General features: G+C 43.1%; 1 protein-coding gene across 2 annotated transcripts; it reads right to left on the reverse strand.

Annotated features, from left to right (window-relative positions):
- Window positions 1-27,529, reverse strand: FTCD (formimidoyltransferase cyclodeaminase). 2 transcript variants are annotated; one of them, XM_079967903.1, is made up of 14 exons: window positions 27,408-27,529; window positions 19,803-19,986; window positions 16,261-16,389; window positions 13,054-13,142; window positions 11,782-11,961; window positions 10,905-11,042; window positions 9,612-9,743; window positions 7,899-7,960; window positions 7,042-7,171; window positions 5,302-5,463; window positions 4,214-4,257; window positions 3,221-3,359; window positions 2,018-2,113; window positions 1-543 (listed from the first exon to the last, which is right to left on the reverse strand). In XM_079967903.1, exons 1-14 carry the CDS (start codon window positions 27,483-27,485, stop codon window positions 457-459), a joined length of 1,650 nt encoding a protein of 549 aa, XP_079824029.1. In that variant the 5' UTR covers window positions 27,486-27,529; the 3' UTR covers window positions 1-456. The 2 variants fall into 2 exon arrangements, with proteins under 2 accessions (XP_079824029.1, XP_079824028.1); XM_079967902.1 differs by having other exon boundaries at window positions 19,803-20,040.
- Between the last annotated feature and the right edge of the window lie 360 nt (window positions 27,530-27,889).

Raw genomic sequence — 27,889 nt, forward strand, 5'->3', positions numbered from 1 at the left:
TAACACAGTTCTTTATAGCTTTATTGTGAAAGGAAATCATTGTGAGTAAATCCAGGCAAAACCAATCGTTAGACTGATCAATACAACACACAGATACTACCGATTTCTGAGTTAGAGCAAGCACAATGCAATGAAGTTGGGCTCTGATACATTGGACATTTTTTGTATAACAAGCATTTACTAGAACACAGAGCAATTTGAAATGCATTCTCCTGTTATCCTGGTGGTGTGGGTGGGGCTACTTTGGTTCAAGGGGGTGACCAAGAACAACAAGCCCCACGCTGCCACCAAGGAAGCAATGTGCAAGACTAGAATTGGGGCACATGGAACTCTGCATTTGCAGCTGTAGAACAGAAATCACAAGCACGTCTGCATGTCTATCTACATACAACCTGGCAATACTACAATTGGTTCTTATACATCCATAGATAAGCAGTTCCTGATATGAAGAATCATTCACATTGTCCGCTTCTCCAGCTGATGTAGCACAAACGCAGTACTTTTCTTGGCTTCCTCTAAAAAGTGGGAAAGTTTCCCTTGCACCTACACAGAACAGGAGATTTAAAATTGTGTGAAGCACAAATGCACGAAGCAGCCCTGGGGAGAAGTATGTGTGCAGGGGGGCAGAGTCTTCTAGTCATAACCCAACCTTCCCATTTAAGGACTACAATCCCCATGCTCATCCTTGGATTACCCAAGCCTGTACAAACAAGGGGTGGGCCATGTGACTCGAGGGACTCTGGTCCCTGACCTCATTCGTGGCACAGACAGGGCCAGCCCAAGACCCTTGGACACCTGAGGCCAAACATCCCCCTCTGCTGCCCCACAGATCCGGCCTCTGAAGTGCCCCTGCTGGGGCTTCTCCTTGGAACTGGGCGGGGAGAGGGGACTCCATAAGGGCCACCTGCCACAAGGGGGAGTGACACTCCACAAGGACTTCTGCTCAAGGAAAAACCCTGGCAGAGATTTGCTGCCCGGAAGGGACATGGCACTCTGGCCACTGGTGTGCCTGTGTGTGGTGGCACCTTGTGTGCTGCAGAGGAGGCAGGGGGTCCTTGGGGCCTGATCTTCTGCCCCTGTGGATCCTACTGCCTGAGGCAGTTGCTTCACCCTGCCCCACTGGCAGGCAGGCCCTGACCACAGTCATAGAGTTGGAAGAGACCTCAGGATTGGGGGAAGGTAGGGAAGAGTTAAACCTCCTCTCCCCACAAGCTGTGGTCCCAATTCAAAATGCCTGCCCCCACCCCGTCCCAGCTTAATATTACATTTAACATTAATATTAGCCCCACACAACACACAAGAAACGCATTTAAGGCCATGTGTAGCTAGTTAGGTTGCCTCCCCACTTCCACACATGTTCAGGGTTTGAAGAATAAGGAGGGTCAGATGGAGCTTTTGTGACAATTCCCTTAGTGCAGGCATGGCCAAACTTGGCCCTTAAGCTGTTTGGGGACTACAATTCCCATCATCCCTGACCACTGGTCCTGTTAGCTAGGGATGATGGGAGTTGTAGTCCCAAAACAGCTGGAGGGCCAAGTTTGGCCATGCCTGCCTTAGTGCCTGTTTGCAGCAGATTATAGGGAAGGGAGTACATCCGACCAACGCCAGTTATCCTCTGACATTTGCAGCTCTCTGAATTTTGCAATGCAGATTTCCAGTCAAGTAGCATGCACAAAATGCATATATTAGGGTAAAGTATGTGTGTATTAGTAAAAATAACGTACACAAACACATTATATGTTAGGGGAAATTGCTTTTGAAAAATGTGTATATTATATTCAGATAAAATTGTCCTAAAATGCTAAAGAATTTCCATGAGGATTTTTTTTGGGGGGAGGGGTAGAAATAAATTGTAAGCTATTGGTGGAAATATGGGAAGCAAATTTAAGACTGCAAAAAATAGAAATTGGGAGAACTGAAAATATATTTGATTTGCCTGTATGATCAATGCCAGAGACACAGCACTTAATTAGAGTTTAACATAGTCCCTGGAGCAGAAAGCCTGAGCATTTCTTACCTCTTGCTTAAAGCCTTCATCTGTTATATCTTTCAGGTTGGTGACAACATTGAAATAGGCACCAAACACACCAGCTTCTAAAGCTTTAGCTGCCACCTGTAGACAAGGCACACAGAGGAGGCCTGTGACTTCAAACACCATCAGTAAAAGATTCAGGTCACTATGAACCACTGAAAACCACCCAAACCAGCAACTGGTAAGAGCATTCTGGAGCTCATGCAGAAGCACTTAAAAGGCTAGGCTTCTATTATGCTCTACATTACCCAAGTCCATGTTTGTACGTATTTATGTATTAACATTTATATACAACCCTCTTGTAAGGGTGGTTCACAAGATAATAATAATAATAATAAATTTTATTTATATCCCGCCCTCCCCAGCCGAAGCCGTATGACATTATAAAACATTATAAAAATGAATTAAAATCAAAATTGATGGCAACCATAAACTAAAGTAATTTATCTATTTTATGGTTTGCTGAGACATTACTACTTTCATCTGTAGCCTGAAGATGCTATCTCCTTGTAGCACATTTCAGCCCAAGGACTCCTTTTTAGGTCTACATAAAATCTACACACACAGTATAACTGACAATTATGGTTCCTTAAATCAAGGAGCAGATTTTCATCTACGTTTGGACAAAATGGGATGCCATTTTGAATCAAGATGGTGGACTGAACCTTTCAAAACTGCAGTTTTAAACCACTAATTTCAAAACAGCAGTGATAAAATGTAATTATCTGCCATGTCTAAGGCACCTTTTAGCATACAAAATGCTTTGCACTTCTTATATAATCTACAATTATGTAATCAGTGCATCATATTTCTTTATTTAAAAGCTTAAACTGCCCTTCATTGACAGAATCCCAGGCTGGTTTTCCAAATAAAATTAAAACCTGACTAAATATAAATTTTAGACTAAATATAATTAAAATGATTTTTAAAAAACAGAACAGAGACATTATTTGATTATTTTATTCATTCATTTATTCATTCCCCACTTTTTCTCCTCACAGGGACTCAAGGCGGCTTATAGATAAAATAAGAACAGTTTAAAAATGGGGGGGGGGTTAAAAAACAACTATGGTAAGCAGTAATAGAATGAAAACTACTCACATATATCTAAAAGATCTATTAAAAAGATAAAACAGGTACACAGCCCTTTTAAAGGAATTCTTCTCATCCACCAAATACTTATTATACCTGTATATCTGATTTGCAGGCTATATTTCCTTGCTGAGCCATTTCTTTTAAAAGGGGCCACAAAGAATGAACTTTTTCTGCCAGTGAAAAGGGAACACCAACTGCACTTTTCAGACCCAGCTGCATGGCTGCTGTCCGCCTGCAAGAGAATAAATAGACAAAAGTAGGTATATACCAAATATATTTCTAGTAAATTCAACCCGGAAATCACAAACAAGGAAATGATACCTAAAAGACACATTGCAGAGGGGAAAAGCAGCAGCAAAGAGTCTTCCAACACATTAAAAATTAACAGACACATTTGGACAAGTCTTTTGGTGACAGTTGCTCAGAAGGCAATGGACTCTGGGCCCCCTAAGCTAATGCCACCCTAAATTAAGGCCCCACAAGGTTAGCATGGGAGGCTCTTTGATCCATGAGCAAAAAGGAGGGGAGAGGGGAGGTTAACATTTCAATAACAATAATGATTTTGTCATTTGTACCCCACCATCTGGGTGGCTTTCTCCTTTTTCCTGCAGCCACCGTTGTGTGTCACCTCACAAACTGTTCCAGAGGTTCCCCCAAATCCTCTGGAGAGAGAGGGGTGCAGACTGTGTGCACAGGGAACGGAGAATCAGTGAAAACTGCCTGACCTCATTCAAGTAATATTTAATCAAAAATGAGCTGCCATGAGTCCGTTTAGCTGCATCTACATTCCACCCTCTCTTTCAATAACTGCAAGACATTGAAGGGATCTCTTCATAGCATTTGGGCCAACATGTCCATATATCACACGCTTTAAGTGATATATAGACTTTTTTTATTGTCCATTGATTTCTGAGCATGACTAACAGTGGCTATATTGCTCTGAACAGGTGTAGAAGCCACTGCTTATTCCAGGTATCTGTAGATGTATGAGAGGAGCTAAGGGAAATTCAGCAACCAGGTACATACAAAAGATTATTTAGTAGCCATAATTGTTAAACAGATGGAAAGTGAGATATTGATACATATCTTTCTTTCTCCTCAGGTGTGTTCTTAGGGAGCTTCATAGCAGCCTAAGGTGAAGGGAGAAAAACATACTTAGTTAACTGTGTCCAGTAGTTATTCAAGCTATGAGAACTGCTTCCCAGTATCTTCCACTTTGCCCATCGTAGAACCACCTGTTTATAGAACAAGGCCCAAGCTGCACCCAGACAGACAAGGCTGCTCTCTTTTTTAAAAAATTATTTAATCATTTTTTCAATACAAACAACAACCACAAAAAACACATACAACAAAAACCACAATAACACTAATAACACAATTTAACATTTCAGATTTGAGAACTGATATACCTATGACTACCCCTTTATAACCATATTTCCCCACCTCTCCCCCCCCCCCTACTTCCCACCACTGTCTGCCTTATCGCTTAAATATTCCTTCCAGATTTCTTCATATTTATCCATTCTTAATTTGCGGTGACATGCAATCCGTTTGTATGTAGCTAGTCTGTCCATATTATCAATCCATGTGCTCAATGGAATCTTTTTGTGGCTCTTCTAATTCATCAAAACAAGTTTTTTTGCACGGTACATCCATTTTTTTTTGACCCCTTGTAATCTCCCACGTTTCCGGTATATAATTTAGAATTAAATTCAATTCCCCTAAATAACAATTTCTTTTTATTACTCTTGCTATATATATATCTTCACCTCGCACCAAAATGATCTTATCATCGGGCAGTTAATCATCATATGTACTAAGTTCGCATCTGTAGTCCCACATCTCCAGCAGTTGTCTTATCAGCTGATCCGCTAAGCCGCTAAGCTGCTAATAGCGCTAAGCCGCTAAGCCGCTAATGGGCTTGCTTCGCAAGACGAAAAAACCGCAAGATGAAGAGACTCGCGGAACGGATTCTTTTCGTCTTGCGAGGCACCACTGTAATTCAAAATTGTTCCAGATCCTCAAACTATTACCTTTCCTCTTCAATACAGAGAGAGAGAGAGAGAGAGAGAGAGAGAGAGAGAGAGAGAGAGAGAGAGGTGTTGCGGAAGATAACAAGGGGGTAAAGAATGTAGGAGGAATTCCACCCCCGAAAGCTTGTGAGTCTCACTCACCATGTAGCTGCTGAAAGCCAGAGAGTCTGTGTCCACCAGGACAAGCAGCTCCTTCATGGCCTGATGGAATGGAGGAATCAGCCGCCTCATGACTGGGTCCAGATCCTCAAACTGACGCTTCCCATAGGTCATCAGCCCCACCATGCAGCCCAGCGCTGCCCCCTAGAAGTAAAATAAATGAAACAATTAAGAACAGATTTACACCCTTAATCAGTACAATGAATGGGTTTGTATAAGCCAGGAGAAGTGGGACCTTTGCCAAATGCAACTTACTCCTCAGTAAACATATACTGATTGCTTGTTTAGTATTGCTTTTATGTGGCTCTCCCCTTCCCCATTTCATCCTCACAACAACCCTCTGAGATGGCTTCTCAGCCTTTTGGCTATGGTCACGTGTAGTTAAGCTGAGAGGCAGTGACTGGCCCAGCGTCCCCCACTGAGCTCCATGGTTGGGTGGGGGATTTGAAGCCTGGTCTCCCAAATCCTAGTCCAGCATTGTAACCATTCCAACCCACTGGATCTTGGAGATCAGCATCCGAGTCTGGTACGGGGAGAATGAAAAACGCCATTTTAAACTCTGCATCTAGCTGATTCCTGAAAAGCAATGCTTTAGCAGTATTAAAGGGTCCTGATATGGAAACAATCAAATACAACAAGTGCTCCCTTCTTCCACATCTCCTGTTCACCTCTCGCATAATGTGCTTGATGCAGGGCAAACGAGAAACTGGCAGGGGAGAGGTGCTTCCCACAATAAGCTTTGATTCGCCACTGAAGTTTTCTGACCGATCTGTGCTTTTGTATAAATAAGGAACTGGAAACAGTAACCAACTTCAGCTTCATGGGATTTTTGCAAAGTATGATTGTTCAATTGTACATTGAAATGGAAAATAACTCTGTATGTGTACTGCTAACTGCATATCATGTAAACTTCCACTGTAGTTAAACAAAGGAGTTGCAGAGAGCCTAACAGGTTGATAATTAACTTAAAATGTATCTCTGCAACTCTTTGACGAGGTGTTTAACTTTAGATCACATGATAAGTATTCAGCTACAAATCTCCATTTTGTGGGAGTTGGATCTTTGTCCTCAAGCACCAGAGAAGAAAGGACATGTGCTAATGGTCTCTCTCTCTCTCAGGCTGTAATGAAAGCTGTGGGAGAGTCAGAGCTTTGTGTTCTGCTCTGTTTGAAGTAATTTCATATTTCTAAGAGGCTGTACCTGTGCTTAGACAAGCACATGATTCTATGCAACTATTTAGATGTATAACAACAACAACAACAACAGCAACAACAACAATTTATTTATACCCCGCCCATCTGGCTGGGTTTCCCCTGCCACTCTGGGGAACATTATTGTTTGGAGTGTCTGTTTCGGAACAAATTCTGTAAGTTAAGCTTTGGAACCATATTTTTGGACTGCACAATTTTTATTTCAATAAGAGTCAGTTTTTATTCACCTTACTGTTTCCATATGTGCAATATTAATAAACACAATAATTTTACCTCTCCTTGCAACCCAGAGGCTAAGAGAAACATTGCTTTAATGGGAATAGGGCAAGCAGAAATGGCACTGTCCGATGACGCCCTGATTTAGGTGATATCAATATTCTCAATGCAGATTACACTCTACTTTTGACTGAATTCAAGTCTCCCATCTGGACTTGGAGGCCAGCCCTGTCTGATTTATGTGCAAGGACACACGCAATCTATATAACATAATAAAAACAAGTGGCTCCTGTACCAAAGAAGACATCGCTGCTGCTACGGATCCTCCTCCAGGAGCAGCTGACCTGGCACCAACTTTCTGCACAAAAGTGTGAAGAGGCAAGGATATCAGGCAGCCGCTCTCTTTGCCATCCTGCACCATATCCCTTCGGAAGACAAGAAGGACATAGGAAAAGCACATTCACGTACGTCAAGAGGACAGAATGAACTAAAGTCAAGGAAGGAGAAGGCATCTCTCTGCCATGTGTAGGATGGTAACTCTTTTGCAAAGATTCAAAGTAGCACTTACAATGTTAGCAGAATACAGCCCAATGACCAGATGCCTTTCACTAGCATTGCCCCTGGTGAACCAAGAGCAGGGAGGATTGCTTTGTCTCTTTCTAGGAATTGGTCTTGCATTCTCTAAGCAAAACTCACTCCCTTGAAAATGTGATGGCACATGAAACCATTTAATTACATCTCAAGCAGGTGGGGCAAACAACTGTCAAATCTGACTCAAAACCTCACAAACCTCCCCCAGATTAGGGCTGGGCATGCATGTGACCCTCAAACTGCCAGTGAGCATCTCTGGAAGCAAAGAGCAACACACAGGTGCCAGACTTTGACCTGACACAAATAAGGAAATGTAGGGAAGCCAGTGGCCCATTGCTTCCTTCCTTTCAAGCTAGCACATGGGTCACCCCAACCCCAGACTCGCTTGCCCACAGCTTTCCAGCACTTCCCATGGTCCTGTTTGCAATGGAAAGACAAGCTAGTGGACTTCCCAGAGCATCTTGTGGTGCAGGCCTGCACCCAACCCAGCCAAGCTTGCCAAATGTACGGTGCCCAGCAAACAAGCAAAAAATGGAAGGAGGACAATGAAAACATCCGTACTCAATGATGCGCTCCTTGGGATTGAAAGGAGACAAAGAGTCCAGCCCCAGTCGGTTGATTACCTGAGAATGGAAAATGAATAGAGATTCACTGCACTAAACAGAAACTGAAATAATCTGGGGAATACAAAATTGGTGAGGAGGGGTTTCAGATCTTCAAGAAAATTACTTGATAAAACAGTGCAGTTCATCCCACAAACTGTCTCTCCATTTTGAGAGAGTGTGTGATCTATTTATTTTGTACAAGTATTTGTACCTCCTTTAAAAAAGTATAACAACATTCTGCACCATGAATCTAAACAGAACTTTCAAGCTGTTCCACTTCTCAGGCATATCCTTGCCCCACCCCCTTTTTTATTTATTTATATGTCTATCTCTTCCATTCCCAAGAGTCTGAGTGTCTATCAAAATTCAAAATGTGCTTCCTGCAGAACAGATGAAATAATTCTCAGATTTGTTCAGAATCCCCCATTCTTTCTTTAACTTCAAAAACTATTTATTTGTTCATTTGAGTCCGCCCTTCAACTCAAAGTCTTCTAGGTTCACACCACACTTCAATATAAAAATAACAACTACATTAAAATATACCATACATATAGTTATGGGAATTTTTTTGCCAGGGGCAGGCTGAAGCCCCCTTCTAATTCTTGGAAGTGCCAGGCTAGCTTCCTGGTGAGGTGATAGCCTGGGTGATGGGCCATTAAGGGGAAGAAAGGAAGGAGGCAGCTGGAGCCACATGCAGAACCTCGCCAACCCACTTGGCTGCTGCCACCTCCTGGTCCCTTGCAGCAGTGGCTTGCTGGCCAGAGCCTCAGTCCACCTGCAGTGTCCCACCCCTCCGCTGGGCAGTGAGGCTCTGTAAGGACTTTTCCTCAAGGAGAAGTCCTTGTGGAATCTTGCTTCCCCCGCCCCCATACCAAAGCAAGGGCACAGAAAAAGAGCGGGGGGGGCAGCGGGGGGGTGTTTTGCCTCAGGTGCCAAAATGTCTCGGAGCGGCGCTGGTCACAGTTTAGGGATGGAAAAGACTGATGCCAACTCATGGTTTATCACATACAGTGCTGCTTCCATTCTACTGCAGCTTGTAATGCGTCTCATTATCCCCTATGGCAGAATTTTACTAATTTATTATGTTACTATTACATTATTCCACAACATTTATTTCAATGCAAAGGAAATTTAATGCAAATGGAGAAGTAGTAATCAATTATGTATAATCTGCAGACTGTCAACAACAGCAACGGCTACTACTAATTATATTTTCTGAATGGATTTCTGTTCTTCACTTGGGGTGAATAAGCAAAACCAGGGAATTTCTGCTCCCGTTGCCATCAGAATTCTCTACATCCGTCCCACATGTCAACCATTCTCACTATATAGTAAGGCAAAAACACAGTGAGCCAGTTGCAAAACAGAGTGAAAGTATGTGTGGAAAAGGAGAATCCTGCTACAGTGGTACCTTGGGTTAAGAACTTAATTCGTTCCGGAGGTCCGTTCTTAACCTAAAGCTGTTCTTAACCTGAGACACCACTTTAGCTAATGGGGCCTCCTGCTGCCGCTGCGCCGCCGCCGCCGCGCAATTTCTGTTCTCATCCTGAAGCAGAGTTCTTAACCCGAGGTACTATTTCTGAGTTAGCGGAGTCTGTAACCTGAAGCATATGTAACCCGAGGTACCACTGTACAGTAATACATTTCATAGGATACTCAAGTAGGTTACCAGTCTGATTTTATGCTCCTCCTCAAGGATGAATAGATTTTCTTTGTTAATATAATATTCTGCTGCATCCAGCATGGCCTTTTTGGGGACCAGGCCCACCAGCTGAGATCCCACCACTGGCAGATTGAGATCCTAGAAACAAGAACAGGAATTTGACAGCAGTCCAGCACAACCCCAGGGATCCAGACACACGCTCAGAGGTACAAGTCTCTGGCAGAGATGCAACATGCAATCTCTTCAAATGACACTTAAGTTTCTACCACCACAAGTTCACACTACTGCATAGACTAGAAAATAATCCAAATAACCCAAACTCTCGAAACAGAAATGTTCTCAAATAACACTCAGAGAAAAAGAAACAAAATAAAAAAATTCCTTCCAGTAGCACCTTAAAGACCAACTAAGTTAGTTCTTGGTATGAGCTTTCGTGTGCATGCACACTTCTTCAGATACACTGAAACAGAAGTCACCAGACCTTTCTATATAGTGAGAAGGTGGGGAGGGGTATTACTCAGAAGGGTGGTGGGATTGGGTGATTGGCAGATAGCTGTGATGAGCCTGCTGACGACTCTTAACGACTGCAATAGGTCTTACAGGAAAAAGCAAGGGGTGAGAAGGTGAAAAATGGCTTTGTCATGTATAATGAGATAAGAGAAGAAGGTATAACCAATGCAATCTCAGCCTGCAAGCGATGCTTTTCCAGTTCATAAGAAGCTGAGCATGTTTTGAAAGGTTTGGATGGCTGGCAGTGGGATCATTTGTCTGGTATCTTTAGTACCGAGCAGAAACCCCAGCCCTAACCCTTGTGGACTCACAGGTGCTCATTGCTGCGTGAGGGCTCTTTGAGGACAGGCAAAGCTCGCCCACTGTGTTTGGGGCACAGGGAAGAGAGGGTAACCCCCATGCTACCTAGGCAAAAAGGAGAGGTGTCCCTTTCTTCTGGTGCCATACTGGGGAATATTTGGCTTACATATGCAATTGAGCAGCAGTCCCTTCCCTCTCTTTCCCTGCTGTTCTGCAGCATTTGCAGCAGAGGGCAGGAAGTGAGCTAAAGGGCCAGGCGGCCCCCAGATCCCCTGCTCTTAGCCCAGCTGCCAATACCTACGCAAACTGGTAGCTCTCTCTCTCTTTGTGTGCTGTGCTGCAATCAATTCTTCTGTAACCAGAGAACAGCTCCATAAAAGTGAGCCAAAGGCACGGCTGCAACTCCTTGCTCCCGACACATTTCACCCCAAAGCTCTTAGCTCAGGTCATCTCTGAGATGCTCTGGCGCGACCTCCTTGTCCAGCTCACCTGGGCATCCTTGCAGACCTCCTCATAGACGGTGTGGAGGGCCGTGGTCTCAAAGTCCAGCAAATTTGCAGAAACCTGAGCAATATTCTCCTCGTCCAAGTACCAGCCCATGCCTTGCACCTGCTTCAATCGCCCAGGCTACAAAGCACAAACAGGAGCAAGAATTTCAACCATCTACAGAATAAGGTGGGAAGCTGGCAAACAGGAGCCAACCACTTCCTGTCTTCTTAACCCCAGCAGCCAAAAGCTAACATTCCTATCATATTCCTACCAGATTTTAAAGTTCCTACCCCATTCCCAAAATATTTCTGTTTTGAGACTCTTCATACATTCGCTTCATCACATATCCAAATGACAACAAGGAATCCTGTGGCACTTTAAAGATTATTATAGCATGAGGGCTGATGGACTGGAGTCTGCTTCATCAGCTACCCTTAAGGAAGCAGAGGAAAGAGCTGTAAATTGTAGGGGCCAAAAGACCACAGCAAAAGTCTAACCAGTCTTAGGGAAATATAGTTCACTCCTTTGGTTCCATCTTCCCAGCCTAGGACTTTTGTCTTTTCCCAGGAGACCCTGAAAAGAAGACTCAAAACCCTCAGGCTTCTAGTCAGACCTTGATTCCTGGCTGCTCTGGCGCAAACTGCCAGTTTCAGTGAGCAATGAGTCAACTCATATGTTCCCCCTGCCATCATCTGTGGCCTGCAGAGAGGCACAACTCTATGCATGTAGTGGGGTAAAAATGAAGAGTAATACAGGGTTAGTGATTACAGGAGGAAATTGGGGAGATCTCTCCTTTCCTTGCCCTTTTCTGAATTGTGGGAGGATTCCAATGGAGGGGGGAATCTGCAAGCCAATTCTTCCCTGGACACAGGAATACCTGGTCCTTTCCGCGGCCTTGCTCCCGAATGTTCAGGGCTATCCGGTGTGCCAGCTCCTTTGTACACAGCAAATTGATGTTGTAGGCTATGAGGAATGTCCGTGCGCCTGTTGCTGTGGCTCCCCATCTTGGAACAAAGGTTGCAGAGCCAAAATCAGGAGCCCATTCTGGGTTTTTTAGCTAAAAATCCAAAACAAAGAAAAAGAGGGAGTTATAATATTCCAGTAATAATAACAATTTCACTGTTAGATAGACCCAGAGCCAGACAGCAGGCTTGTTGGGCAGAGTCACACTCCAGAGATATTTGTTACCTTGAGAACTGTGATGTGTGATGATGAATGCAAATGATTATCGTATTTACTGTCTGCTCTTGGTTTGTCAGTGGGCCCTATCACGGACTAAGCATGCAGTCCGTGGTGAGGACTGTGAAAGGGAAAGCAGAACCGTCCTCAGTCTAGTCAGAAAAATCATTTGGAACACTTTCACCTGGGGATTCCTGCACTGGAATTTATTCATGCAACTTTTTTCTTGAGATTAAATCAACACAGTTTTATATTTACAGTAGCTCTTTAAAATACAGTGGTACCTCGGGTTAAGAACTTAATTCGTTCTGGAGGTCCGTTCTTAACCTGAAACTGTTCTTAAGCTGAGGTACCACTTTAGCTAATGGGGACTCCCGCTGCCGCCGCGCAATTTCTGTTCTCATCCTGAAGCAAAGTTCTTAACCTGAGGTACTATTTCTGGCTTAGCGGAGTTATTTCTGAAGTGTCTGCAACCTGAACCGTCTGTAACCTGAGGTACCACTGTAGGAACTTACGTTCTGAGCTAATGTGTTCAAAGAAATTTGCCCGAGTGGCCATGTGTATTTTGAATGTTCTTCTCATTTCTATTAAAAGGAATCTGTAAGTCAAATCTGATGCAAATGCCATGGATAAATACACCTAACAATGAAGCTGGATTGCAGAATCCACATGGACATTGCAGGAATGATTCACGAGCAGGAATGAGAAGGCGTCTCCACCCTGTGCACACACAAGTACTGGGAAAGACTTGATCACACTTTAGCAACTAGTACAACAGTAAGCAGGAGCTTGAAGCATCAGCTGAGGTAGTTCCATTATGCCAGCTGTGCTGTAACCATAAACCAGCTCCATCCAATAAAATCTGAGCATCCCTTCTTAAAATGCCTCCATTGCTACCCAGACTAGGGCACTGACCTCTGATCTAAGGGTTGGCAGTACAGCTGTTGTTGCAAGCAACACGTAGTCTTACTTTCTCAGGGAGGGCTTCATATTCTCCTGCTCGGATGGCTGGCAAGGATATTCTGCTCTCCTTCAGAGCTGCTTTGCCATAGAGATACACTGCAAAAGAGAGGCAGATTTACTGAGAAAGCACATGGATCCAGTCAGGGAGTTGCCAGGCTGCAACCTAAAGAAGCTGGTTTTGCAGGACTCAAGAGTCAGAGGAGAGGAGGGAGCAGGAGGCCTGGTTCCAGGTTTGAGGAGGCCCTGGGGAAAGGAGACTGCAGGGGGCTCCCTTCCATGGACAGCCCCACCTCTTGAACTCTGTGGTGCAACCAGCTTGCTGCCTGTTAAGTTGTGGGTGAACACAGCGATTCTCCAAACAGCTCTTGTTTATTCACAGGTCAGAACTGAACTGAACTGAAGGGTTCAGCCAGCCTGCTTATATAGAGCTCCAGTACAACGTAACTGTACAACTTTCTGTAACTATCCAATCACTGAACGTCACTTTCGATCCCTTATTTGCATATGTGGACCTGAGTGAAAACTATCTACAGTATCCCCCTGCTGGCCCAGGGTGAGAACTTCACTACATAACACTGCCCCATGGTGCTGGGACCAATCAGGGAATGCTGGGAAACTTGTGAGTTGTGTACTGCATCCCAGGGGTTAGCTGGGTCTTTGTGTGATTGCTGTTAGGGGTACACAAATAAGCCAGACATGCCTACTGAGAATGCTGGCTTGTGGTGTAATTCAAAAAACGCTGCATCCACACAAGCTACACACAGCCAGATGGCCACAGGCCAGGAGCTGGCTTGCAACAGATTTATTTCAAGAAGCTTCCAGCCGCACAACGGTGCATGGGACTCACTGCTTTCCAGAGCACCTCACACCACTCAGCAAATGCAGGAAGTCATTGTGTGGTGGCAGCGGCTTGGATCACATCTCCTGCCCCTTCCCTGCCCCTGGCCTCCGGGGAACAGAGTGCCTAACTGCACAGGAAACCTTTATTAGGCATTACAAATATAGGCCATCATAAAACAGTCATATAAAATTTTAAAATATATACAAATAAGTAGCCATGTAAAAGTATGTAATAACAAGGATTTTCATTGCAGTTTCTTCCCGCTAAATAGTGCCATTCACCACTAAGAGACACTACTATTAATGACCTTCCTCCAGGTGGGATACCTGGAGGTCTCCGCCTACCTCAGTCAGTTGCCCAATCCCGCCTGGGGAGGCGTTGCCAAGGTGATCAGGCCAGGTAGGGGGGAGGGACTACCTGCCCACACAATAGGGGGAGGATCTTACCTAGGAATCGTCAGTCGGCTCCCGAGCTTCTCCCACCCTACCCACCCTCAGTTAAGACTTCTTTTGCAGGTTAACCTTTTCTCCACAGGTACGCGGGCGCTGCTACGTCAAGGTCGCTGTTGAAGGGCCGGAAAGGAATTCTCCTGCATTGGCAGGTTTCCCTTTCCGGTAGCAAAACGCCATCACTTTGGCGGTATCAGGCCTTGGATGGAATCCTTTAGTCTATCTTCCCTGAATGGGGGAGCATGCAGCAGTGACACATGCCCCCTCCTCTTTGTGGCGGCGATACCAGGGTTCCCGTTAAATGGGTTGTTTGAGGGGAGACTTTGGCTGTACGCCTAGAGGTCGTCATTGCTCTCCCCTGCGATGGCAGCGTAACAGGGGCAGGCTCTCTCTGCTTGAACATATGTTCTCCAGAGGCAGCCCATCCCCCCCACACACACACTGGATAACCCAGATGTTCCCCAGATCCCTGGTGGGGGACTGGGAGGGATAAACGCCCAATGAATTTGAATTTAGGCCCAATGCCGGAGCCAAGGTCTACCCACATCTGAAATATATTAATTCAAATTCAAATTTATTTACGGCTATTAGCCCATAAAATATGTACAAACATAAAAGCACAGAAGCATAAAAAACCAATACATCTAACAACAGAAGGGGAACACCACGATGCAAGGGTGGGTCATTGAGCAGTGACAAATAACAGCTTGGGGCCCGGAAAGATCCAAGGGACGGTTCACAGAAAAAGGAGAACTAGAGACGAAATCCATCATGCACTCTCATCATAACTGTCTGATTAGTTGTTGTTGTTGTTGTTGTTTTTTGGTGGTTTTTGTGTGTGAGATAACCGCATTCAGGAATCTCGCCACCTGCAGAGTTACAGAAGGATCTGTATCCTGCAAAAGCAGTGCGGCATGTGACTCAACGGGCCTGCCAACCAAGCGCAGTAAAGCAGGACCCAGGAATTTAGTCCTAGCTATGCTATGTAAGGGACAGTTGAACATTATATGTGGAAGAGATTCAACTGTTTTCCCGTCACACTCGCATAGCGGAGACACCAAACCCTTGGAAAATCTGTGGCTCAGCAGGTTCGATGGGAAAACATTGAACCTTGCACGAATAAATGCAAGTCGGTGTGGTACAGATGAAAGAGATGACATGTATGATGGAAGGCCAAGTGGTGGGGTTATTCCGTGATACCTGGGGGAGCAGACACCCCCACCCCTGGAGAGGTTGTGTTGATTTTCAATGTCTGCTAATCTTTGCTCGATAAGGCTTTTGGCTGAGCGTAGGTTCATCTTTAAGGAGTCCGCTGGGGAAATTCCGATGCTCAGAAGTTTGGCATGGATTTTTCCTACCCACGGGTTAACAAAGTCATCCCGCCAGAGGCACTGAAAGAGGTAATGGTCGGGAAGCCTATGCCAGCTGGACAGCCAATAGGGAAATATATTAAAGTTGTGGCCAATTTTAATCCTATAGCACGTTGTCTTGAGTCGTTATTCCACACGGGGGGCCGCCCAGGGTTTGGGGGACTCCGCCTGTCCATGCAATAAAAACTTTGCCACCCTTGCAGTTACTTTCAGGTTAACGCCAGACAGATAGAATCTGATATTTCCATTGTGCCGTGATGTTAGACTACCCAGAAAAGGCACAGGGAACCAACACACATATTGACCAGCATGCATAGGTTCATAACATACATTCCCTACCAATGGCACATATAGAGTCTGTGTGCATAGGCTCCCTGGGCAGATATCCCCATGGAGACCAGGTCCAGTGGACACCATCCAACCTCCCCAGCACACTTTATCTGGAATGTCTGTGCACATTGTATGTGCCAAAACATCAAGGCAATGTAGGGTACAAACCTGCCCACAAGAAGAAAGGTGGAGTGACCAGGTGCTGTCTTGCAAACCCAACTCACCTGGCACATGCAGTTCACCTGCTAAACGCTTCCCAAACAGATTGGCACACTGGACACATTCTTCCATAGTAACATTCCTCACTGGGATGAAGGGGCAAACATCCAGGGCTCCCATCCGAGGATGTTCACCTAGGAGAGGAAGGCAGTTCTTCAGAAACATGCAGGAAATCAGAAGGAAGCAAAACAGTGTGACGTTTGCCCCTAGGATGCGTCAAGGAACGAGTTAAAAATGGGTGTGATGTGATTGGCCAGTGAGAATGCGAGGGGGGAGTAAAAGATAGAGTGGGAGGATTTGAAAAGGCAGTTGAGGTCTGGGAGTTGAGGGTTGTCAGTTGGGAGTTGAGGCTTGGGTGTTGGAGAAGGAAGAAGGAGACTTAGGTGTGGGTTGGCAGAGTTGTATTGTGAGAGAGTGAGAGGAATTGTTAGGGAGTTAGATAGATAGTTGGGAATAATTCAGTTTGGAGTTGTTAGGAGCTAAGATTTAAGAACCTGACAAGAGAAAAATAAACCGAAACCATACGCTTATTCCTGCACTTAAAACTAAACTTGATTATTGATGTTAACAACTGTCTGGACTCCGTGTGTCCCCGTGAGAAGCGAAGAAAGCAACCGCAGTGGTGGCGCAGGGTCAATAGACCGTGAAACGTCCGGGGGCCCTGTGTGGTCGCCACAACAGCAATTTTGGGAAAGAGAATATAAAATACAGAGAAACCTGGACTTTACAAGAAGCTGCATTTGAATACAAAGAGTCATTGAACCTCATGGACAGAGTAACTGGTTAAGTGGAATATATTTTAGGATAAAAAGTTACTCACCACAAATTCAAGCCTATGCCTCAAAACAATCCATTAGAAATACATCACAGATATTTGTCCTATATACTAGTGTTTGGTACAGTATTTTAGTAACATCATCTTGTTACTAAAGAGGACAGGAGTGACTTGGGGTCAGCTACATTGTTCCCATGCTTGCCATTTTCACATACACAAGCCCCAACCTTCAACAGGAAAAACGGGCGGTGCCCCAAGACCCTTCAGCAGGTGGTGTCATCTGAAAAAGGTTTGCTTCTTGGACCATGATCTCCACTTCCTGGAGGAAGGACTTCTCACGGTCGTTGGCAAGAACCTGATCGGGAGGGCTTTAAACTAAATCCTGAGGGAGACAACATTACAGAAGAACACCTGGTACTGGGGATAATAGCTTCACTGGTGCACAGGAAACTGAGGTGGTGCTACAGAAACCTGCTAAAGGACAGGAAACTACTAGAAGGAAGCAGATGGAGGGAATGACTCATAGTTTCATCTGTATACTAATTCACAGAGTATGGGAAACAAGCAAGATGAATTGGAACTCTTAATACAGGATGGCAAATATGAACTAACAGGCGTTACTGAAACCTGATGGATGAGACTCATGACTGGAAGGTAGGAATTGAGGGGTATAACTTGCTCAAAAGCAATAGACCAAACAGGAAGGGAGGAGGAGGAGGAACAATATATGTAAAGGATGTGTACACTTGTGAAGAAATCCATGACCTGGAACATCAAGAGCAGTATATGGGTAAAAATTGTAGGAGAGATAAACAACAGTGACCTTCCTGTGAGTGTCTGCTATAGACCTCCAAGCCAGACTGAAGACTTGGATGATGCTTTCCTAGAGCAGATTACCAGACATTCAAAATGGAGAGATATGGTAGTCATGGGAGACTAAAATTACCCAAATATCTGTTGGAACTCAAACTCAGCCTAGAATGTAAGGTCCAACAAATTCCTCCATTGCCTCACTGACACTTTCATTTCCCAGAAGGTGGAAGAAGCAGCAAGGGGGTCATCTATCTTGGACCTGGTCCTCACCAACAGGGAAGAACTGATCGACGAAGTAGAAGTACTCAGAAACTTGGGAATAAGTGATCGTGTCCGCTTTGGTTTCATGATACTGAGGCAAGGGAGGTTGGGTAGTCATCTGTCATGGATGCTTTAGCTGATATTTTTGTAATGCAGGGGGTTGGACTGGATGACCATTGGGGTCCCTTCCAATTCTACAATTCTATGATTCAGGAAGTGTATGGTAAATTGTAAAGCAATTTGTGTATCAAAAGCAACCTAAAGATGAGTTACAGTGGTACCTCGGGTTACATACGCTTCAGGTTACAGACGCTTCAGGTTACAGACTCCGCTAACCCAGAAATAGTGCTTCAGGTTAAGAACTTTGCTTCAGGATGAGAACAGAAATCATGCTCCAGCGGCGCAGCGGCAGCAGGAGGCCCCATTAGCTAAAGTGGTGCTTCAGGTTAAGAACAGTTTCAGGTTAAGTACGGACCTCCGGAACGAATTAAGTACTTAACCCGAGGTACCACTGTATTTGTATTGAGGCCTGTTGTGGACTTGTGTTACATTTTCCTCCTAAAGATTCCTTTTTATGGGTTTCAGTGACAAGCTTTCAGGGACACATGACCTCTCCTCTTGAATCCACAGATGGGTAAGTAAGACGGTTGTAAGGTTGTGTAACTTGGAATAAATTGGAAACGATTCTCATGAGGCTCAGAGGTGAATACTTATTTATTGACTGCATTTGTTTACTGCATTTGTTTATTTGTTACTTACTCAAGGAGCTCAGGCTAACACACAGGAGAGTAACTGCACTGTTGTCATGGACTGGCTGGGTGCAGAGGATTGGTGGGAGGCACCAGCCGGGGAACCCCCAAGGGAACCCCCAGGGGGAGAAGGCTCAGAGCCAGAGAGTGGGATGATGATGCCTGGTCAGAGGGAGAAGAGGGAGCAGACTGGGAGGAGGTGGTGCTGGAAGCTGGAGAGGCAACAGGGTTTAGTGAGCAGAGAGAGGCTGTGGCAGAGATAAGTCTAGATTCAGAGGCAGAAGAGGAGGCTGGAGAAGAACTAGTTCCCCTCCCCCCTGGTCTCCCAGTATGAAGAGGGCAGAACGAAGACAGACAAGGCAGAGAAGTCTCAGGCTGTTTGGGAAGGACGTGGTGGAGGTGGAGTCTTAGGGAACTGTGGGAAGACAGGGACCTTCAGTCCTTGCAACCGACTCATTGGAGCAAGATCTACTGGGGATAATTATTGGGCTCACTGGGTTTGAGCTGTTCTGGTTTCATTGCACAGAGTTAACTTCCCTGACACTGGTGTTTTTATGCTGACCTACTATTGACTCCAGCTTCTGACAATTGTATCCTTACAGCAACTTCACAAGGTAGGTTATGCTGAAAGGAGAAAAGGAGGAACTTGTCTAAGGCCACCTGGTTTTCCTGGCTGATCTTTCAACCTGGTTCCATAGGCCCCACCTTAACTATCAGAATCCAGAGAGTTCGCATGTAGAAATGCCTAGTGCTGTGGGATCCCAAATTCCATTCCTTTATAGGTACACATTGCCTCTCACAGGTTATTTATGGTTTCTTCCGGATCTAGGACAAAACAAGCTGCTCAGAGTATGAGGGGGGCTGCAAAGTAGTTGAACAAGGCGCCATCAATAAAAACTTGTTTGGCTGTCTTACTCTCTATGATTAACACTTATCTCACTCTGATTACCTTTATGTTTTGCCATGTCGATATGTTGAAAAGCTGTTCTGGCCGCATTCAGTGCACCTTCAATTATATCTTCAGGACTTCCTACGAAGGTGTAAACGGTCCGATTGGTGGAAGGGCCCGCATCCACATCCAGGAGCATGCAGCCCTCGGTCTGAGAGATGGCCTTGGCAATCTCATCTATCACCTGTGCAGAGCAGAGCCTGTTAGAGTGCATGGACCTCATGCTCATGGCTTCAGACTATTCAGGGAGCAAGCAAATCCACTAATCAAAGAGTGCAGTCCATGCGTGTGCATAGTGTGCAAGTGACCAAGTCAGGGTTGTTATTATTTAGAACATTTGTATACCCCCTTTATCCAGTGTGATTCACAACATAGAATTATAATATAAGAACCACAGAATACATAATGGCTGAAGCGCGCACACACCTGCCAACGAGCTCAGGGAAAAGTAGCTCTGCCATTTGTGCTCTTTGGACCGGCTGCTGGTTGTGGGATCACAAGCAACTTAAAGCAGCTTTGCAGGTCTTTTAGAATGGATTTTGCTTTGGGGACTTCCGGTTTGGATCGCAAGCAGTAAGGGAGCGTGGAGAAGCCGCTGAAGGGCTTTTTCCGAGCTACACGGGGTTTTTGGGGCAACGCAAAGGCACTGCGACCCCAAAATCTCAAGGGGGGCCCCCTTGAGGGAAACGCTAACCAGCAGCGTTGGAGTGGTCCCGATGTTCCTCCGGGTTTTTTTCTTTTTTGGAGAGACTCGGGAGCGACGGGACTGAGAAACGCGAACGGTAAGCTCTGCGGACCCCGTGTGGCGATGCCTCTAGCTCTCACTGAAAAGGCGACAAACCTCCGTAACTTTAAGAACAGAAACCCTTAGTGTTATGAGGTCAATCCTGAACTAAAAATAAGAAGTTACAAACTAAGGGGGTGCTGGATGTAAAAGGATTGAAGCAAGGAGCCCGACCTGTCTTTCGGAGTTAAAATGGCGCTGGACCTAAAATCGTAAGAGTGAAGTAAGCAAATTACTACCGCCCGCTGTAGAGACAGAGAAGTGAAAGTCCTCAGCAGTAATTTAGCGAGGCAAAGGAAACAAAATAAAACAAAAGTAACAGAAAAGAAAAATCCTTAGAGACTTTGTATCGTTTTTGGTAAGCACTAAAGAACAAGAGGAGGATTTAAATTGAGTGACTACAAGAAAAGGAATAAGCGGAAGCCTGAATTAGAAATGGAAGCGTAAGAGAAAGAAGGGAGAGGAGGGAAAAGGACGGAACAAACATAATGACTGCAATGGCGCTGAAGGGGGAAAAACAATAATCTTTACCCTTCACCCTTTTTTGCTTTAAATTCTGGACTGCGTAAATCACAGGGTGAACAAGCAAATATTCTCCCCCCCCCCAGCTTTAATGTTGGATCCTAATCTCCTCCCCCCAGAAGAATTTGGACTTTGGACTTTTGGCTTCTTCTTTCTACTCCAGGGTTTTTCTTTTTTTTCTCCCTTACCTCTTATTAGTAACTGGCTGGAGACCCTGTACAAATTGAGCTTTACAGCCTTTTGAATCATTCCTTTTGGGACAATCATCTTACTCCTATTTTTTTTAATCTACTGTGAATGTTTTGACCAATCTTTGAAATACACCATACGTTTAAAGGTCCGGAACTTTGTGGATTTAAATCATTTGTGGACTGAGTTCTAAAAGGGGTGGGATTTGAGACTCATACCCCCCCCCACCTGATGGACAAGATCCAATATTGGACTACTGAACTTCCTTTCTAACATAGTTTTTTTGAGTGGAATAACCCAGTAGGAGGCTGGGAAACTTCAAGATTTGGAATTTACTTGGATTAGCTACCCCTACGGGCCTATCTCTGGACTGCATTGGAGCTTGGGAGCTTTTGGAAATCTCTGCGTTCTTTTCCTCCTCCCTGTTTTTATTTTTTATACATATATATACATCACCTACACCCCATTGACCTGGATTAAGCCAACCAAGTGGCTGAAGAGCAAACAAAAGGGAAAAATAAAACGAAAGTTGGACACCGGTTAAACCTACATTTACCCAATCTTCCCCTTTATTTTTTCTCTTTTCTCTTTCTTGCCTACCCCCTCCTTCTACCCTCTCTTTTGTATAAGGTTGGTAACCTCCTAATTGACCCTATTATAGGGCTTATACCCTTACATCTCTAATAAGCGTTAATTTCATTTATGCCCTTGAAATGCATTGGCTGTTAATGATCTAAGTGGATATAGAACTTAAAGAATTTAAATAACACTTGAAATCAAAGTTTATAATTGTAAAGTGTAAATAATACTTGTATATATTAAGAGAAATTTAAAAGTTAGGGGAAATCTGACTGATTGAATTTGTAAAAGTGTTCCAATTAGCAAAACTTCAATCTAATAGATTAAGTGGAAACTTACGTATTTACTCTCTGATAACCGGAATTTGTTAAGATTGTGCGCCCTCTAGGGGAGAGTATAAACAATTTAAGAAATTAAATTTGTGTTAAATTTGTGTTGAAAATTAAGGATAAAACAGGAGAGAAGTAGAAACGGAGAAAACGGCTGGAAAGAATGGAAAAAAGATAGGAGGAACACCATCAGAGAGGAAAACATCTCGACAAGAAGAGATTAAAGACCTAGATATCCTATGGTTGAAAATAAAGGAGGAATTTAAACAGAATGAAATCCACATGGAAAGAAAGCTAGGAGAGATGCATGAATTGATTGATAAGAAGATAGAGGGAGCGGTAGGCGAATTGTCAAATAAAATAAAAGATCTAACGGTTCGATCCAAAACTTTAGAAGACTCAAACAAAAAAACACAAAGAGAGATGAAAGAACAGAGGAAGGAGACAGATAGATTAAGAGAGAATTTTGGAGAATTGAGTAGGAGCCAAGACCAGGTTTTGGACAATTTAGCAATGATGGAAATGAAACAAAAACAGTTAAATTTAAAGTTCAGAGGAGTAGGAGAAGAAACTAATAAGAACATCAAAGAAAAAATGATTAAAGAATTGGTGAAATGGTTAGAACTGAAGGAAGAGGAAATTGCACAAACGATAGACAATGCCTTTAGAATAAAAGTAAGGTCTAAACAAGCAAAATCGAAAAAGGTGATAGGTGACTGTTTAGTGATATTCAAGTCGATAGAGATGAGAAACACAATCTTAAGAGAAAGTTACCAAAGGAAGTTAATAATTGAAGGTAGACCAATTATTATCTTTAAAGAAATACCAACCAGGCTTCTACGCAAAAGAGAGGGTTACAAACAGTTAGTAAATGCTCTGAAAAAGAATGGCATACAACATAGATGGGAATTCCCTGAAGGGATTTCCTTTTTTTATAAAGATAAAAGATTCAAGATTACGGAAAGCCAGGAAGTGGGTAAATTTCTCCGTAGATATGAAAAAGAGCTTGGGAGGATGGAGGAGAGATATAGAGGGAGAAATGGAGATCCAGAGGAAAGAGGAGATATAAGAGAGAAAAGAAGGGAACAGGAAGAAAAAAGAAGGGAGGGAGAAGAAGAGGAAGAAGAAGGAGAGGGGGAGGTAGAGGAAGAAGAAGCAGAAGAAGAAGAAGAAGAACCAGAAAGCAAAACCACTAGAATCTAAAGTGATAATTTATTGGTCTATAAGAAAGTAAGCGTAATAATGAACTTGAAAGTTTTATCATGGAATGTAAATGGTATGAATGAAAAAACCAAAAGGAATAAGATTATAAGTGTCCTGAAAAGGAAAAAAACTTGATTTAATTTGCATACAAGAGACACATGTGATCAAAAAGCATAAACATATTTTGCTAAATAAAAAATTGGGAATAGAATTCATAAACTCCACGGTGGGAAAAAAAGAGGAGTAGCAACATATGTCAATGAAAAATGGGAACCTAAACTGATTTATAAAGATGATGAAGGAAGGATACTGGGAGTACAAATTAACTTCCAGGGGGAAAAACTCAATGTGGTAAATATATATGCCCCAAACTCAAACAAATTAGAATTTTTTAAGAAGTTAGAGCACGTCCTACTAGAGTTCCAGTTATTAGAGGTTCCAAAATATTTAAGGATTGGCAGAAAACTCTTTTGAAATTTATATGGCAAGGGAAAAGGCCAAGAATTAGATTCAAATTACTTACAGATCGAAAAGAAAGAGGGGGTTTCTCGGTCCTGAATTTAAAATTATATTTTGAGGCCGCCTGCCTTTGTTGGGTTAAAGATTGGATAACTTTGGAAAACACTGACCTATTAGATTTGGAAGGATTCAACAATAGGTTCGGCTGGCACGCCTACTTATGGTCAAACAAAGAAAAGGTACACAAAGGGTTTTCAAGCCATATTACTAGAGGACCATTATATGAAGTTTGGGAGAAAAACAAAAAAATTCTAGAATGGAAAACACCGTGGTGGTTGTCACCAACAGATATCCTAATAATTAAAAAAAACAAATATGGAAGGGCAAAGATTGACTTACGAGGACCTACTGATAAGATCTGAAGGCGGCTGGATATTAAGACCATATGAAGATCTGAAAGGAAAACTAACAGGCTGGCTACAATATCATCAAATAAATGCAAGATGGATGGAAGACAAAAAGTAGGAATAAATGAAAAGAAATCCAAATTTCAAATAGAAATAATTGAAAGCAAAATTAAGTTACTATCTAAAATGTATGACATATTATTGGAATGGGACACTAAAGATGAGGAAGTTAAGGATGTTATGATAAAATGGGCGATGGACCTGGGATATAATATAGAATATGAAAAATGGTCAAAATTATGGAATAATGGGATAAAATTTACGGCGAGTGTTGCAATTAGAGAAAATTTAGAAAAGATGATATATAGGTGGTATATAACGCCAGTAAAATTAGGAAAGATGTACAAAACAGGAAACAAGGCCTGCTGGAAATGTAAAATAAAAGAGGGTAACTTCCTTCATATGTGGTGGACGTGTGAGGAAGTGAAGAAATTTTGGGACTTAATTTATAATGAGTTAAAAAAAATATTTAAATACACCTTTCCTAAAAGACCAGAAGCCTTTCTATTAGGAATTATTGGGGATGAAATCAGAAAAGAAGACAAAACCTTGTTTCAATATTCGACAGCAGCGGCCAGAATACTAATTGCACAAAATTGGAAAAGTACAAATATTCCAACGGTGAGGGAGTGGCAATCTAAATTATTTGAATTTGTTGAATTAGCAAAAATGACACAAAAAATTAGAAACCAAAAAAATACAAAGTTTATTGGCGACTGGAATAAATTTATGGCATATACAGAAGGAAATCATAGAAACTTAACAACTATAGCAGGTCTGTTAAAAAACTTACGATGTACAACCCAGTAACAATACCAGCTGCGGAAAATGGAGTTTTTAATTAAGAAAACCGAATCCAGCAGGGAAGGAAGTCAACTTGTATGTTCGAAATGGTTTTTGTCATGCATATCTGTTTTTCTGTCTTTTTTGTTTTGTCTTTTCTTTATTTTTGGTGCCTTTTTAATTTTTTCGCTCTCTATGTATGGGTTTTGATATTTTTGTTGGAAACTCAATAAAAAAGAACTTAAAAAAAAATAGAATGGATTTTGCTTTTAAAGTGACAACTCTTTAAGTGAATAAATGCTCATGTCACATTTAAAAAAATAAAAAGAGGAAAACCCATTCCTAGTGATCCCTAACATGGATTTTGCCTTTTCCTGCTGCATGTTAAATTGATGTATTGTTCACATCAACATCAAATGAGATCTCCATTACAATCCAAAGATCTCTTTCCTGTTTGACTTGCCGATCGAAAGGTCGGCGGTTCGAATCCCTGCAGCGGGGTGCGCTCCCGCTGCTCGGTCCCAGCGCCTGCCAACCTAGCAGTTCGAAAGCACCTCCGGGTGCAAGTAGATAAATAGGGACCGCTTACCAGTGGGAAGGTAAACGGCGTTTCCGTGTGCGGCTCTGGCTCGCCAGAGCAGCAATGTCACGCTGGCCACGTGACCCGGAAGTGTCTCCGGACAGCGCTGGCCCCTGGCCTCTTAAGTGAGATGGGCGCACAACCCCAGAGTCTGTCAAGACTCGCCCGTACGGGCAGGGGTACCTTTACCTTTACCTTTACCTTTAGGTGCATTAGTTTCATTTGGCACATGCATACCTGTTTGGGAAAGCAAGGGGAGAGGGAGGGGCTGAAGACACTTGGAATCCAGCTGTTTCCCTGTTTCCAAGTAGACCACCATGAGGCAGTGGGAATCCCATATCCCTTATCCTAGTTGACAGACACATCGGTGGGAGCAGGCCGAGAAAAGGAAACCAGGCTGGGCACCTATTGCTAGTGGGCTACCTTGCTGGGGGGCTGGCACTGTCGAGGGATGGTGCTGCTGAAACAAAAAAGCCCTGTAAGCTCAAGTGAGTCTGCCTGGTATGAAGGTACCGGTATATTTAGTGGGTTTATTGGGTGTGTTAGTTAATTTTATATCACCTTTGTACTATTTTTGTAGTGTTTTATTAAAATATTTTTTATTCGGGATTTCAACATAACAATTTATCAAAAATACATCATCCACATTTCCCCCCATTTTTCTCCTCCACCCTCCACCCCTAAAAAAGAAAAACCCACCCTCCCACCACCACCAGCCCAGCCCTTCCCCCAGCTCCTCTCTCTGGTTTATCAGCACATGTTATTCTCTGCATGTTATAAAATTGTATATTTTTGTACTATTTTATAACTGACCAGCAGCCTTGTACTTGGTATTGCATGGGAATTCTAAGAAACAAACAAAAAAAATCCATGCAGTTTTGAAGTCAGTGCAGTTATGAAAGATTCAGTCCACTGTCTGGCATTTAATATGGCGTCTGATTGTATCCAGTCCAACCCTTTCTACCCTATAGAGACAGGACGGGTTTTGTGTTTGCTATCTACCGTACGTTGGGCAGCAAGAGAAAACAAGAGGTTAATGGTGGTAATGTTATGCAGGAGGTTGGAAGGACACAGAGAGAGGGGAGATATTTCCATTTTTTCTTCCTTCTCTGTGTGATCATGTGTTTTTTCAGAATAAAGCAAAAGAGTTTCAGTGAAACAAAGCTGCTAAGAAGCTTCTCCACCACACACCCAGCCAAGTGCAGGTGGGCTTATAATCTAGTAAAGTAGCATGCAAAAGTAATATGCATTCACTTTATTTTTTTAAAATGCAGGTAAAGGGAAATTTCCTCTCAGGGTTTACCTGCATTTTTAAAAAATAAAGTGAATGCATACTACTTTTGCATGTCAAATCATTAAAGTATACCCCAAACATTGTATTTTCAATTTTTACAACATTTACACTTAGAAGTATTTCCCCCTCCTCTCCCTTTTAATTTGATTTTTGCTGTTGGTTATATTAAACTTAGGTTTTATTAATAGATTAAAGTTTTGTTCTGATACTTACGGGGTTAAAATTTCAGTACACCTGTAAAACTGTTTTCAAAATTAATTTCTCATGGACAGGTGATTCAAATATGCTTTGAACTCAGACTTGCAAAACTAATTTAGACAGGGAAAAAATAGATTTTGTGGTTTCACCAGTATTATATTGCCACCATATTGCCACACAAGGAACTGTCTTTATACAAAAACCAATTCTGAACTTACCTCTTTGTTGTTGCCTTCAGAAAAATTGGGGACACACTCCACTAATTTTGACATTGCTCTGTTTATGTTTTCTTTCATAGAGTTGTGGGGAGTCCTGGATGATTTCCCCCTCTTCTGCTCTGGGTGACTATGGGATCAGGAAACTCTCTGGCTTAAAGCCTCTACCTCTGGGATTTCTCATTAACTATTCCAAACAGCCCTCCATGGCACTTTGGACTGTCCTCTCTGCTTCTGAAGCCTGGCTTCATCATTGGTCATCATCCCACAGCAGCACATTGTCCCTTAAAGTAAAATGCTGCCTCGAAAACAGTTAAACTATTCTCGCAAGAATTCACCCCACAGTTATAAAAACTGCATGAAAGTTGCTGCTAATTTTGCTTTCATGCATCTAACAAGGTGGGAACTATTCTCTGAAACCTCATATCTGAATGAGCCTCCTTCCTTACAAGGGGCCACAATACTTGTATGTTGTTGTTTTTCTT

The sequence above is a fragment of the Podarcis cretensis genome (assembly GCF_951804945.1).
Source record: "Podarcis cretensis genome assembly, chromosome: 1".
NCBI classification, from domain to species: domain Eukaryota; kingdom Metazoa; phylum Chordata; class Lepidosauria; order Squamata; family Lacertidae; genus Podarcis; species Podarcis cretensis.